The sequence below is a fragment of the Miscanthus floridulus genome, chromosome 18, assembly GCF_019320115.1.
Source record: "Miscanthus floridulus cultivar M001 chromosome 18, ASM1932011v1, whole genome shotgun sequence".
Taxonomy (NCBI): domain Eukaryota; kingdom Viridiplantae; phylum Streptophyta; class Magnoliopsida; order Poales; family Poaceae; genus Miscanthus; species Miscanthus floridulus.
The window spans coordinates 66,936,597-66,950,337 of record NC_089597.1 but is presented as its reverse complement, the minus strand read 5'-3'; the positions used below and the strand labels follow the sequence as shown (position 1 = coordinate 66,950,337).

The following is a 13,741-nucleotide window of genomic DNA, read 5'->3' as shown; positions in this document are numbered from 1 at the left end:
ATAGGTGGGGCCTGGTCGGCCCCACATGGCAGCCCCTCGGGGTCTCCTTCGGTGGGTTGCCTTCTGGAGTCTTCTGGAACCTTCTAGGAGTCGTTTTCGTCGCGAATAATTGGGATTAAATATGACGTTTAGGTCCACCTTGATGGTTTTCTGGATAAACCCTCCTGCAAACACAGATTTACCAAAACTCATAGAATTTATTAGTTTAAACCCCTAGACCTATGTTTGGTGATAGAATTAAGTATATATGCAGGTTATGTTAACGGTTTATAATTGATGTTAGTAACCGTCAACAAGCTCCCCCAAGCTTAACCTTTGCTAGTCCCTAAGCAAAACTAAACTCGGCAATGGATCAGGAGTTGCTATAATGCCTTTACGCCTCAAAAATACATAGGCGTTCAATCAAAAATTCTCCTCCCGATTAGAATAAACTGATCTGACTTTCAAACTTACCCATATTACCTTCAACCATGGGGCTTCTTAGCCTTCACTTGGGTCTTGAGCAATTGAAAAACAGAACGATCAAGTCAAGCACTATGTCTCAAGTTCTTTGTTCCACCATTATTTCGGAGTTTTTATAAGTTTTCAAAATAAAACTCAGAGATTCCATTGTATGACACTCTCAAGTCTCTCAATATATGTGGTATTTGTAGATACTCACCAAGGCAATAAAGATGTTATGCTTTTTCTCTTCCTACAACTAAAGCTTATGTAGAGTTCATAGGTAGGGAGAAAGCTAGAGCATACTTGCAATGCATATATTGTAAAGTCAAACAACGGATACAAAGAGAGTTGAGTCATACAATCAAATCAAGATGTGCATGTGTGTGGATATATATAGTGGATAACATAATTCTTCTTTGCTCCTTGAAAACATATCTCTCTTTTAAAACTTGAAAACTTTTGCTAGAGAACAAGGGCTATCTTATTCATCTCCTTTTTCTTTTTTTCAGGCGGGCATCTAAGTACCCATTGTTTTCAATCTCGGACACTTTTGTGTCCATTTTTTCTCATCAATTTTTTCCTTCTCTTCTTTTTTATGAATAACTTTTGCATAGCCCATGCCTCTTTTCTGCAACAAAACTTTGAGAGATAGCAACAAGAACTTGGAGCATTTATTTGGTGGATGGAAAACATATCAAGCATGTTTTTGTGTTCACTCCCAGTGTAGGAGTAAAACATTCACTACTAAATTTTGACCCTGTTTCAACACCCGAAAAGTGTTGCAATAGGCCCGAAATAGTTGCAATATCAGAAATAGCAACACTTTTTTTCGTTGGAAGGCATTGCAAGCGCTTGCGTGGGTAAAGTTTTGGACAATGCTTTTCTGCTTAGCATTGCAAAATGTGTTTTGGATTTGCAACACCTAGGCGTTGCAACATAAGCTTTTGCTACGGTTGTAGGTGTGGCAACAGCAACTAATGCAACACCTTAGGCATTGCTAGACCTTGTAATGGCAACTTGCCCATGTTGTAGCAAATGGTATACTAGCAACAACAAACGTGTGTTGCAAGATAATGTATTGCCACGCATAACGCGTGTGGCAACAAGGATTATGTCGCAACAGCAAGAAGTGGTGGCAACATGTGCAATTGCCATGCCCAAGGTTTGGTTGCTATAAGGTATAGCCTCTATTGCATCGCATAATGAGTGTGGCAACATGTTCAATTGCCACGTCTAAGATTTGGTTGCTATAAGGTACAATCGCTATTGCATCACATAACGAGTGTGGCAACATGACCTATATGGCAACACGAAGAAGTGGTGACAACATGTGCAATTGCCACGTTCACCGTATCGTTGCTATACGGTGCAGCGTCTATTGCCACACAGATTGTTCGTTACTATAGGATATATTGCCACAAAAATTGTGGTTGTCAATACCACTTTTACAACCCTTTTGGTTTTGTGCCACCGAACAATATTGCAGTGCCATTAATTAATTAGAAACTCAATAGATATAACAAAGCATTTGAATAAAGCCATTAATCCAAAATATTAACTTGTTTAATTTGTTCCCCTCTGGAATTAAACGATCCAAAATTTGAAACTCAGGTTACACACAATATTCAAACCAAACCAGAATAAAGATATTCAACACATTTGTTCTTAAACAGCAACAATTAAAATGCCTAGACAGCACTGAAGCTTGGCTCAGCTTGGCTTGATTTGGACCGTCCCATCACTCTTGCACTCCACTCAAGCTCTACGTTCATCCTAGAAAAAAAGAACATTGACATTTGACATAGGCTTCAGTTTTTCAGCATAGTGACATTGCAAATCACATGTTCATAAGGATATGTGATTGTCATAGAAAAAATGAAGCTGCAAAAAATCACCTATATATTATCAACCTGTACATTAATTTTGCTTTGCTTGATTGTCTCTTAGCCAGAGCATCATTCAATTATTTCGAAGAAATATAATTCGGTGTAGCATTCCCTTCTTTGTTTTAGGAATGATTTCGGTTAAGACTACCTCTAGTGGTGCAGAGGTACATGCAGGTGTCGAAGATACAAGTTGTGTTTTCTGATTCATGGGTGGGTTAGTCTGCAACTCAATAAATTCCATGAAAAAAAATAGGACTCACACTGTGCACTAATTCATGACGGCTGTAAACAAGTTGCAATATGAAATTACCTGCTGCATGTTTCTTCAATCTGTGGAGTCATTTCATTTCTTTCCCACAAGGTTGGTTCGGCAGGAACCTCAATCTGTGGTTTCATTGGTACCTTGGTTAGCCTGCATTTTAAAAGTTGATTAGTAATAATTAGCTCTCTAACAGTTTACTGGAATTGGTTATGGTTTTATCATACTATTGAAATTCATGGAAACCATGCTAATCAATGCTTCAATGCAAGGCTGCAAGGCAAATATATCTTTGTACTAATCAATTCCTATTTTGCAGCAACACCAGTATATCAGGTTGCCAATTCTAGAACTAGTTAACTGGTTAAAGCATCCATCGATTTATATAAAGAGCTGAAACTAAAATGTTATTGTTAGGAAGATAATTGACTATACTTTTTATATGCCATTTCAATAAGAAAATTATGTAGATGAATTTCAAGTGAATCTAGCAAAAAAACTGATAGAACATAAAAAATATTAAATATAAATGAAGAAACAACTCCACAAACAAATCAAGGAATTTATTGAAACCTCATGGATTTTAGCAATTTGTGAGTAACTCAATTGCTATTACCTTGTATTCTGAGTGAGTCCTATTTCAACCACATATCGCCTACAAAGTGTGTCCAATTTCAACCATCTCGCCTACAAAGTGAACTCCTATTAGTACTCTGAATCTGCATTGAAGAACATATATTGAAACTGAAAAGCTAAATAATAAGAATGAACAGTCCAAATTGACCATTTATTATTGTTTGCAAACACGAAAGGGTAGGATGACGTTTCTTGAATTTTCCAATCCCAACTACTAAAAATCTGAAATTGAATAACTAGGAACCACATGTCAAACTATCATATTTGCTCAAAGCATATATCATGAGAAGCATGAACAATTAAACTAATAATGTATTTAGGAAAAGCATACGCCATTTTGTAATTTTTTTAATAGTTCCCAAAATCAGTCTTTTGCTTTGTTAAAGACCCTCGGTAACACATAGGTAGGCATCAATCCATTAGCTTGAGACATTTTTCTATTTTCAGTTTTAATACTAGCCTATTAGGTTTTACCAAATTAACAACTACTGTAACACTTAGCATTTTAGCAAAGCACTTTCACAGCAATAATACCAAGCCTGCCATTTGGAAAATATTGAACTAACAAATGAGATGCTCAGATCATGCATAAGGTAATGCCATTGATGGATCATAGCAAGACTGACCTTGCAATGGCATAAGGCCTGTGATAGCTTACCTACTACAGGCATACTTTCACCGGCAACAATTAAGCGAAGGAAAATTTTGGGCTGGCACACTGGGGAAACGTTGTTTTGGCTGCGGCACACCGCCACTGCGTTATTGGCTGAGACACATTGCGAATTCGGGTTCCTTTGTTGTAACACACCACGCGCAGTAAACAATCATTTTCCCTGGTTTTGGAGAGAGAACATTAGGTGATTGTACGAGTTTGCCCCTGGCTGAGTCAAGTGGTGCGACCCAACCCAATAAGCCCCACCCAGTCGCTGCCTCATCCCCCACACCGTCTTCTTCTTCCCCAGTCGGTCGTCTTCCTCTCTTCTCTCTCTCGCTCTTGTCCCGTGAAACCCTAGCACTCGAGGCCCCGATAGGAGGGGAAGATGGCTTCGAGCTCGAAGACAGAGGCTGCCTCGAGCGCGCCATCTTTGGACGCGTTTAGGGATGGCACAAGCAACCTTCCCCTGGTCGATTGCAGCAAGTGTGGAGCTCAGTTGATTAGCCTAGTGTCGAAGCTAGGACAAGAGCTTTGGGCAGAGGTTCTACAAGTGTCCTCTAATTAACCATGTAAGTTGGTAGATCTACAATTTTATCCGCCTATTGATGTAGTTGTATGGCCGATTTCATCTGAGCATTATTCTTCATCTTCTTTTGTTAGTTCTACATGTGGGAGGACCAATACGTTGAGTACCTCATCGGCAAATCCAAGCTTCCACGATGTTTCTCAAAGATCGGTAGAGGGTCGCCGTCTCTGGGGTTGACTCAAGCCATGGATCCAAGGATGTCCTCTCAGGAGCTAATTCAAGCCATGGAGTCTTTGAAGGAATCAATTGGAGGATGAACTACCCTGTTAGAAAGCACAACCGCATCTATGAAGGATGCACATGCCGCTTTGAAGAAAATTGTTGATGCCAATCAGTCAATAGGGAGCAACATCGACAAGATAGGCGATCGTTTGCTTGTTTTAGGTCTAGCAATTATGTTCATTGTAGTGCTACTTCTCTTGGTGGTGTTAGTGAAGTGAGCATTGATTTGTCAGAGTTAATGTAGGCATCCTGTATGAACTTTTAGTTGATATCTATCACTTATGTCTCCCTTATGTGTCAATGAATGCTACTGTATGTTCTGATGTTCTAATTTGGTTGTCAATGAATGTATGTGTTTCAGTGCATGGCAACTACAAAATAGATCAAGTGCAAGTCAATCTAGTCTTAACATTACAAGCCATCAAGTTTGGCTTCGAGCCAAGTTACATAACAGCGACAAGTCTGAATTTAAGCCTTCAAGTTTGGCTTATAGCCAAGTCACATAACAACGAAAAGTCTGAATTTAGGCCTAATTATGGCTGATTACATTACAAAGGCTACAAAAGCATAGTTCTAGACAACATTAGAAGTCATCTTCCAAAAGCATCATCAGCAGGTTGCAAACACTACACTTGCAATTATTTCACTCAACAAGCACATCCATCACCAGCTGCTTCTTGGCCTTGCCCAGATCTTTCTTCGGCTGCACCTTGTCTCCCTTGCATTGTTTTGCCTTTTTTCCATTCACTCCCTTCGTACTCTGTCCATCAGTGGATTCTGCACCATCTCTTTCCATCTTCCTCTTGCGACTGTTAACAAATGAAAGACATTAGTACAGTAGAAGCAAATTGTTACAAGTTCAAGGGTAGTGAGATATGTAACCTCCTAGTGTTGCCTACAGGACTGTTGGTTAGTAGTGGGGTTGTAATGGTGATGGAACATGCTCCAGTTTGGGATTGTTGGGTTGATGCAGTGCTTGCAGCCTATCTTTTTGTTCCTCTCTTTTTTTGGCTTAGGTGCGGCTGGAGGTGGAGCATCACTGTCATACACTGTCTCATTGCAAGTCTTCATCATGTGACCAAATTGTCCACACCTCTTGCAATGTCTCATTCCACTGGTTCTCCCTCCTTCTGCACCCTTTATCCTTCTTATTCTAGGTCTGCCAGCTGCCCTCTTTAGGATTGGTGGCCACAGTTTGAAACCCATGTCTACCTTGGGCCATTGGTTCCTATCTGTCATAGGCATTACAATTCCGGCATATGCCTTCTTGAACACATCAACAGAGTAGTAGCCATCAATATAGTCCTCTGCACTCTTGTTTCTCAGTGAGTTAATGAAGCAAAGGGCATGAGTGCAGGGGAGCCTAGTGATCTGCCACCTATTACAACTACATGTTCTGTTATCTAGATCAATAGTGTGTCTCCAGGTCTTCAGCTCTTTAGTTGTGCCTTAAATCTCAGCTGTGTTGTTGTGTCCTCTATGAATGACATAGTTCAGGTTTCTGCTTTTTGCATTCAGATCTTTAGTTACATGAGGAAGGATCTTATCTGTCATCTTGTTGGATAACCTTCTTCTAAGGTCATGCTTCTCCATGATCATCTGCCTTATCCTGTCCATCAGTGGGATGACTGGTTGTGCTTTCTCCTTTCTGATCCAACTATTAAATGTCTCTGCAATATTGTTTGTAACATAGTCACACTTGCTATCCGGTGAGAATCTCCACCTGTTCCACAAATGTTTGTGGTTCTCCTCTATCCATTTTATTGCATTTGGAGAAGCTTTCTGCATGGTCTTGTAGTGATGATCATAGTGCTTCTTGTTAAAAGCTCTACATGCAGGCCAAAGGTGTTTCTTGAAAACAGCCCCTCTATACCTCTTCTGAAAGTTCTTCACTAGATGCCTCATACACTCTCTATGTTCCACTCCATTTGAAAACACAGCTGTAACTGCACTATCTATACCCTTGCCTGCATCTGTGGATATCACAAGTCCAGGAGGTGAGCCTATTGCAGTCTGAAGCTTTTCAAAAAACCACTTCCAATTATCTGCGGACTCTAACTCAAACACCCCATATGCAACTGGAAATAGCCAGCCGTGACCATCAACTGCTGAAGTTGATGCCAATTGACCCCTCCACCTTCCTGTTAAAACAGTGGAGTCAACACCTAAAAATGGCCTGCAGCCATTGAGAAACCCATCTACACAAGCCTTCAATGCAATAAACATCCTAGTAAACCTCATCTTTTTACCAACAGGAGCATACTCTATCTCCACTATGCTTCCAGGGTTGGTCCTCTCTACCTCTGCTTTGAAACTAAAAGCATCAGCAAAATTGTCATTCCACTTTCCCATTATTTGCTCTAAAGCCAACCTTCTCCCATCCCAAACCACGTAGTAAGATAGCATGATCTTGAACTTCTTCTCCAGATCTTTCTTTAGTTCTGCAGCTCCAGTATTTGGTTGATCCCTAAGAATGTCAATGACTCTGTCTCTGACCCATTTGTTGGTAGCCATGCAGTTCTGGTCAAGCTTGGAAGTGCTAGCACAGTTATGCTTAGCATGGAGCTTTTTTATCTGCAACAAAAAAGAAGGGCTAAATTAGCTTACAAGGGCATGAAACAAACAATACACCGCATATAACTGTAAATTACATAGTTAAAAGCAGGTACGGTGACCTGCCATGTCTTGCCATCCTACAGCTCAGAAGCATGAATCCTCCACCTACACTTCTTCTTTTTGCTACTTCTGCCCTTGCAGAACCCTCTGTACCTTTTAGCCTCACTGTAATGTGCATCAATTTTGAACTCATTAAGAACAGCAAACTACCTAATTGCCCTCTTAAAAGTATCTCCATCTTCAAATGTGACACCAAGAGCAATGGTTGGGTTCTCCAGGTCAGTCACATGTTCAACAATCTCACATCCAGCTTCATCATCAACAAAAAGGTCATCCAACTCACTACAGTCACCATCAGTTGATTGCCCCTCATGTTCTAGTTGTTCTTCAACATCAGATAAATATGGATGCTCATCATTTAGACCCACATATTCTACATCATCCTCATCCCATGGTTCCTCATCATCTGAGAGATCCCTTTTCCTTCCCTTACCTCTCTTAGACTTAGCCTTGGTTTTGGTAGTCCATGTCTCTGCATTGTTAGCTACGACATCTTCTGTCTCATCCTCAGCAACAGACTCAATCAAAGCCAGAGGGAGGGGCTCTGTGGCAACACTAGCACTGCCGACATGATGTGCAGAAGGTTCAACAGATACACTTTGGCTGTGCTCAACTGTCACTGTGTCATAAACTGCCACAAACAGAGGCAACCTCCTCATCTCCCAATACAGGTCCATTGCATCCATCAAGCTGGCATCAGAAGTTACATTGGTGAAAGCGGACAGTCCTGTTCCAATAGCAAATTGATATTCCTTGATTCAAACCATGCTTCACTTCCTTTGCTATTTCATCTTTTAGGTCCATCAAGTTGGTTGAATCACGATCAACAACAAGCTCAAGATTTGAATCTGGGTGCACTACATGACTACCATCATCGCAAACCTCGACATAATTTGGAACGCGCGCAACAATTCTGCACGCCGAACTACTATCCATCCTAAAACAAATGAAACAAATGATAGGGAACAATGAAAAGTGATTCATAATTGAAACCCTAAATCGACCCTAAATCGACCGAGGCTTTAACGCATATTGATAACGCCAAATAGAACCAAATCACTTGATGGAGATACACTGAAATAGTTAATTGAACAACTGGCACATCAAATGGCCAAAAATGCTTACCCTTCTGGAACCCAACCAAGATTTAGGCCCTTCGATGGCGATTCATTCCTCAGTCCCAAGCGATTCTCCCCTTTCTCTGGTGCCATCTCATCCAACTCCTCTGCTTGGATCTATGGACACATAGCTGCGGAGAGGAAGGTGGCGCCGATTGTGGACAAGGAGGTAGCGCGGGTGCGGAGAGGAGGGCGACGGCTAAACTGGTGGCGGCGGTGAGACTGATGGCGGCCAGGGATGGGGAATTGCAAGAGCAGCTAGGTCAACCAGGCAAGTCAAGTCGACCCAGGGGCACCCATTGTCATTTCCAAAAAGTTCTCTGTCCAAAACCAGGGAAAATGATTGTTTACTGCGCACGGTGTGTTACAACAAAGGAACCCGAATTCGCAATGTGTCTCAGCCAATAACGCAGTTGGCGGTGTGCCGCAGCCAAAACAACGTTTCCCCAGTGTGCCAGCCCAAAATTTGCCTTAAGCGAACTAGAAGTCTAAACCTGAGCTGCATATAACCGGCAGCAGGTTCAGGCAGCACTGCTTGAAGGTAAAAATAATAAAGAACAACATTTTACTGCAACACTCCAAAGATGATTCAGCACTTGCTGATGCATCTCTCGGTCCAGGTGATTCCAATCATTCTTGAGAAAGGTATGATTAGCACTGTATAGATGAAGTGTCTCAAATTAAAGAAAAAAGTAATGTTCAGTTCAGTCAGCACTCAGCACTTATGGTGCTAATCGTATATTCGTATTAGTAGTTTCATCTCTGGAAAAGAACTGCAAAAAAGCATGGCCTACATCTCTTGACCAGCGGTAGATGGAACCTAGCAGCAAAACAATTGAACAAGAATGTAGTACCAACCAATACATCATCTCAGCAATGGTCATGATGCTAGGACTTACCGCAACACCAACCTCAGTCTCACAGCGACACTCTTGCCTCCGCCACAAGATACGATGGGCTGCGCCATGCCTCCTGTAGATTTGTGATTTGTCCTGTTCAATGGAATGAGAGACGGAGGGGGGAAAAGGATAACTTCGTTTAAAAAGAGAAAAAAAAAGGATAACCAACCGTCTAGAGTCGTCGTTGTGGCCAGTCGTAGAAGTCAGGGCGGACACAACAACGCTAGCGCCAACGCCGCGTGCCGCGCACGCACGCGAGCTCCGGGCCGGGAAAGCCGGCGCCCGCGCTAGGGCTGCCACCGGGGATGCGCCTCTGTGCTTGCCGAGGCCGTGCCTCCGCTCTGGGACATGCCTCCACGTCCACGCCTGTGCCGCCGAGGACGTGCCTCCGCTCCTGGGTAGGGACCTCCATGCCTAGAGCCAGAGCGCGGCGGCGGGTGGTAGTGGCCGAAAATTTGCTCGTGAGCCTGCCGGCGGCGGACTGGGGACTGGAGCACCGGGCGGATCTGAGGGGAGAGCGGGAGATGAAGAGGTTTGCGGCACGGCAGATATTTAAGAAAAGGGATTTGGATTTGACGGGCGCCAATTTGGCCGCCAAAAGTTTTGGTACTACCTTATTATTCTCAGCGGCCGTCCAAAATTTTCTATTATTTTATTATTTTTTATTCATAGGTTTTTTTACTTAATTGGTTTTAAGTTTTTAAAAGATACTACGAAACAAAATTATAACTAAATTTATTTTACATAAATAATATATGCAAAAGTAAGGTTGTACTCCTCCAGATTGTTAAAATTTATTTTAATGATCAATTAGGATTATCCATTTCATTAGCAACTGCTAGTGATGGTTCCTTTTGGCCATATAGAGAGTGTCGTTGACTTATGTCCCTGATAAGCAATTGCTCATTCTGGGTACGTTGAAAGTGTAATCAAGTCCTAATTGTGAGTTTTGGTAATAATGTCTACGTAATTAGAGAACTAATAAGATTTATTGAGATGACAAGCAGGGAATTCATGTTCGAGGATGCTACACGAAACGGAGGAGCCCCCAATTACAAATGTAGATGGCTTCAAACTCAAAGTAGGTTTAAATTCTTTTATATTTTGAATTTTAGTATAGGAAAAGTCATACTATAAAGGGAGACACAATGCTTAAGCTGATATGTGCTACCAAGTACTCAAACATACACATGCATCCTTAGATTCACAGCTAAGACAGTCTGCACTTCACTCTTACCTTTGTTGTCTTGCGTGGTGCGGCACTGCCGTACTTGAGCTGCGGCACTGCCGAGACTTAAGTGACCGTTGGGGATTTGGGGGTATTTATACCCTTCCGCTTCCTCCCCAATGGCTCTCTGCCTCTTCTTCCTCACTCCAGCTCGTCCAAAACAGAAAGGAGCTCTCTCCCCCTCCATTAGTAACCTTGAGCCCTCAAGCAAATCCATTGATTTCCCCATCAATCCTTGAGAGAAAAGGGTCCAAAACTCGATTAGAGAGCAGCTTCATTGATTACTCAACTCAAAAGAGCACTTGGTTCACATTTTGGCCAGCGGTTGTGTTTGTTACTCTTGGAGCTTGTCTCCTAGCCGGTTAGAGCATTGCCCGTGGAGCTTACCAACTTGTGTGGCAGCTCCGGGAGGTTTGTAATCATCTCTTGAAGCTAGTAAACTCACCCCTCATCCCAAGAGTTAGGTCTCTTGACTTGAGAACGAGGAAGGGTTGGAAAGCCCTAAGCCTTAGTGGCTAACCTCAACAATATAGAGGTAGGCAAGCCTTGGTAGCGAGCCGAACCACGGGATAAATCATTGTGTCACTTGTGCTTGATTTATATTACTTGCATTTCATAACAGGTTGAGGTGATTTCTAGGGTTTCTAGTCGATCTACTTATGTGGGGGTGTTCCTACTCATTCTAGCTCTTGATCTGTGACTATCATACCTGTAGTAAGCTGAGAATTTTTTCTGATCTAAGTTTCCCTTCACTGTTTTTGAACTATGACTCGAAGTTGTCTACAGGTGTGGCAATGCCGCTGTTCTGGTCCGGTAGTACCGCAGTCCAATAGTGCCGCCCTCTAGAGTGGCAGTGTCGCAGGGTGAATTTGATAAAAGTTTGAGTGTTTGTTTTAACAGGCCTATTCACCCCCCCTCTAGGTCAATCAAAGATCCTACAAGTGGTATCACAGTAGGTTACCTCGTGTGCGCTTCACCGTGTGAGGTATGGAGCCTGAAGGAGGAACTAGTGGCGTGAAGCCGGTGGATGTCAATCCGGAGTGGGTTGATCTACACGACACCGACATCAGCGAGTTGAGCGTGTCGACTAGTAAGCAACACCACGCTACCACATCTTGAGGCTACCGATGTCGAAAGAGCTCTCAATGATGATGAGAGAAGAAAAAGAAAGAAAGCAAGAAAGCTAAAAAGAGAAGCAAGAGAGAAGAAGGAGCAGTGGTTAGAGGACAAGAAGCAAAGAAAAGAAGAAAGAAGGCTCAAGAGAGAAGCAAGAAGAAGAAGAGAAGGCAACAAGTACATCATCAAGCATATCAAGTAGTTCCGAAGATAGGAGATGATGATGAGTCATACCAAGTGTCGAAGGGGAACAAGAAGGAGAAGAAAGGAAAGGGCAAGGGCGACAACAACAAATATGCCGTCGTATCCTTTAACTATTCTTCTATTCCTATGACTAACCATGATCGGAGGTCTTTCATCAATGTACCTGCAGGAAAGTTACCTCATTTCTAATTGGACTAACTTTGCCAAGTGGAAGCACTTGATGAGAGCCTATCTTATAGGTTTTCACCCCGGCATTTGGAAAATTATTTGCAATGGATTTGAGCCACCAGTTGATCCCAAAAACCCAACACTAGAAGAGATGAGAATCATTCATCTCAATGGTCAAGCCACAAGTGTGTTGCTTAGTGCCTTGGATGGTGATGAGTACAATAGAGTGATTGGAGTTGATATTGCCAAGTAAATATGGGACACTTTGCACCTAGCACATGAAGGGGTTGATAAAGTGAGAAAGGCAAGAATTGATCTGTTCATGTCAAAGCTCAACTGGTTTTGTAATCTTAGATGGAGAAGGGCCATAAGAGATGTTTGATAGATTGATGACAAAGGTGGGCAAGATTAGAGGCTATGATTGTGATGAGCTAGATGATCATAAAGTTGTCAAGATTATATTGGAGGCTTATTCACCTAGAAATGAGACCATAGTGACTCTAATTAGAGATAAGAAGAAGTTTGATACTTCACACCAAATGATGTACTTGGAAGGATCTTGACCTTTGACATGCAAAGAGAAGAAGCAAACGAGAGGAAGAAGCTTGGTGAATTGCAAGCAAAGCTAGAAGGCATCAAGATCAATGATGTAGCTCTCAAGGCCAACAAATCAAGTAAGCAAGGCTCTACAAGCAAGTCCAAGATCAACAAGCAAGCTTCAACTAGCAAGCCCAAAGTAATCAAGCAAGTCCAAGAAAGAGTAGAAACCACATCATCTTTAAGTGAAAGTGAAAATGATGATGATCAAAATGAGAAGATTGATAATATTGCTCTCTTTATGAAGATGTTTCACAAGGGGCTAAAGAAGCAAGTGAAAGGTCCTAATATGTCTAAGGAGGGGTGAATAGCCTATTTAAAAATCTATAAACCAATTAGATCAATTTGATTAGTATGACAAGTAGCGAAAAAGCAAACTTGCTCTAGCTCTACGAGGGTTGCAAGCCACCTATCCAATAATTCTAGTTACTATGATCACTAGACACATAATTTACTAAGTCACTATTCACTAAGAGCTCTCACACTTGCTACACTAAAGAGCTCCACTAGATGAACTTAAGCTATAAAGCAAGCTCTTAATTCTAGCTACACAAAAGAGCTTACTACAACTAGTTTGCGGGTATGTAAATGAGTAAGGTGATTATACCGCCGTGTAGAGGAGTGAACCAATCACAAGACGAATAGTAACTCAATCACCAGGAAAATACCAAAGGGCAAGAGACAACCAAATTTCTCCCGAGGTTCACATGCTTGCCAACATGCTACGTCCCCATTGTGTCGACCAACACTTAGTGGTTCGACTGACTAAGAGGTGTTGCACGAACCTCGTTCACACAATTGGACACTGCAAGAACCTACCCACAAGTGAGGTAACTCAATGACATAAGCAATCCACTAGTGTTACCTTTTAACGCTCCGCCAAGTAAGGCACAAGTCCCCTCACAATCACCGGGGATGGCCACAAAAAATCACCAACTTGTGCCAATCCTCCTCTACTCACCAAGTCGTCTAGGTGGTGGCAACCACCAAGAACAACAAGTGAATCCGGCAGTGAAACACGAACACCAAGTGCCTCTAGATGCAATC

General features: G+C 42.1%; 1 protein-coding gene across 3 annotated transcripts; it reads right to left on the bottom strand.

The window, feature by feature from the left end:
• Positions 1 to 2,023: 2,023 nt before the first annotated feature.
• Positions 2,024 to 9,932, bottom strand: LOC136522321 (uncharacterized). 3 transcript variants are annotated; one of them, XR_010775857.1, is made up of 5 exons: positions 9,551 to 9,932; positions 9,382 to 9,474; positions 3,206 to 3,276; positions 2,641 to 2,742; positions 2,024 to 2,217 (listed from the first exon to the last, which is right to left on the bottom strand). XR_010775857.1 is itself a non-coding variant. In XM_066516153.1 (4 exons), the coding sequence occupies exon 3, from the start codon at positions 7,200 to 7,202 to the stop codon at positions 6,138 to 6,140; it is 1,065 nt and encodes a 354-aa protein (XP_066372250.1). In that variant the 5' UTR covers positions 7,203 to 7,262; positions 9,382 to 9,454; positions 9,551 to 9,932; the 3' UTR covers positions 5,224 to 5,497; positions 5,571 to 6,137. The 3 variants fall into 3 exon arrangements, 1 of the variants encoding a protein (XP_066372250.1); XR_010775856.1 differs by having other exon boundaries at positions 9,382 to 9,454; XM_066516153.1 differs by lacking the exons at positions 2,024 to 2,217; positions 2,641 to 2,742; positions 3,206 to 3,276 and adding exons at positions 5,224 to 5,497; positions 5,571 to 7,262 and having other exon boundaries at positions 9,382 to 9,454.
• Between the last annotated feature and the right edge of the window lie 3,809 nt (positions 9,933 to 13,741).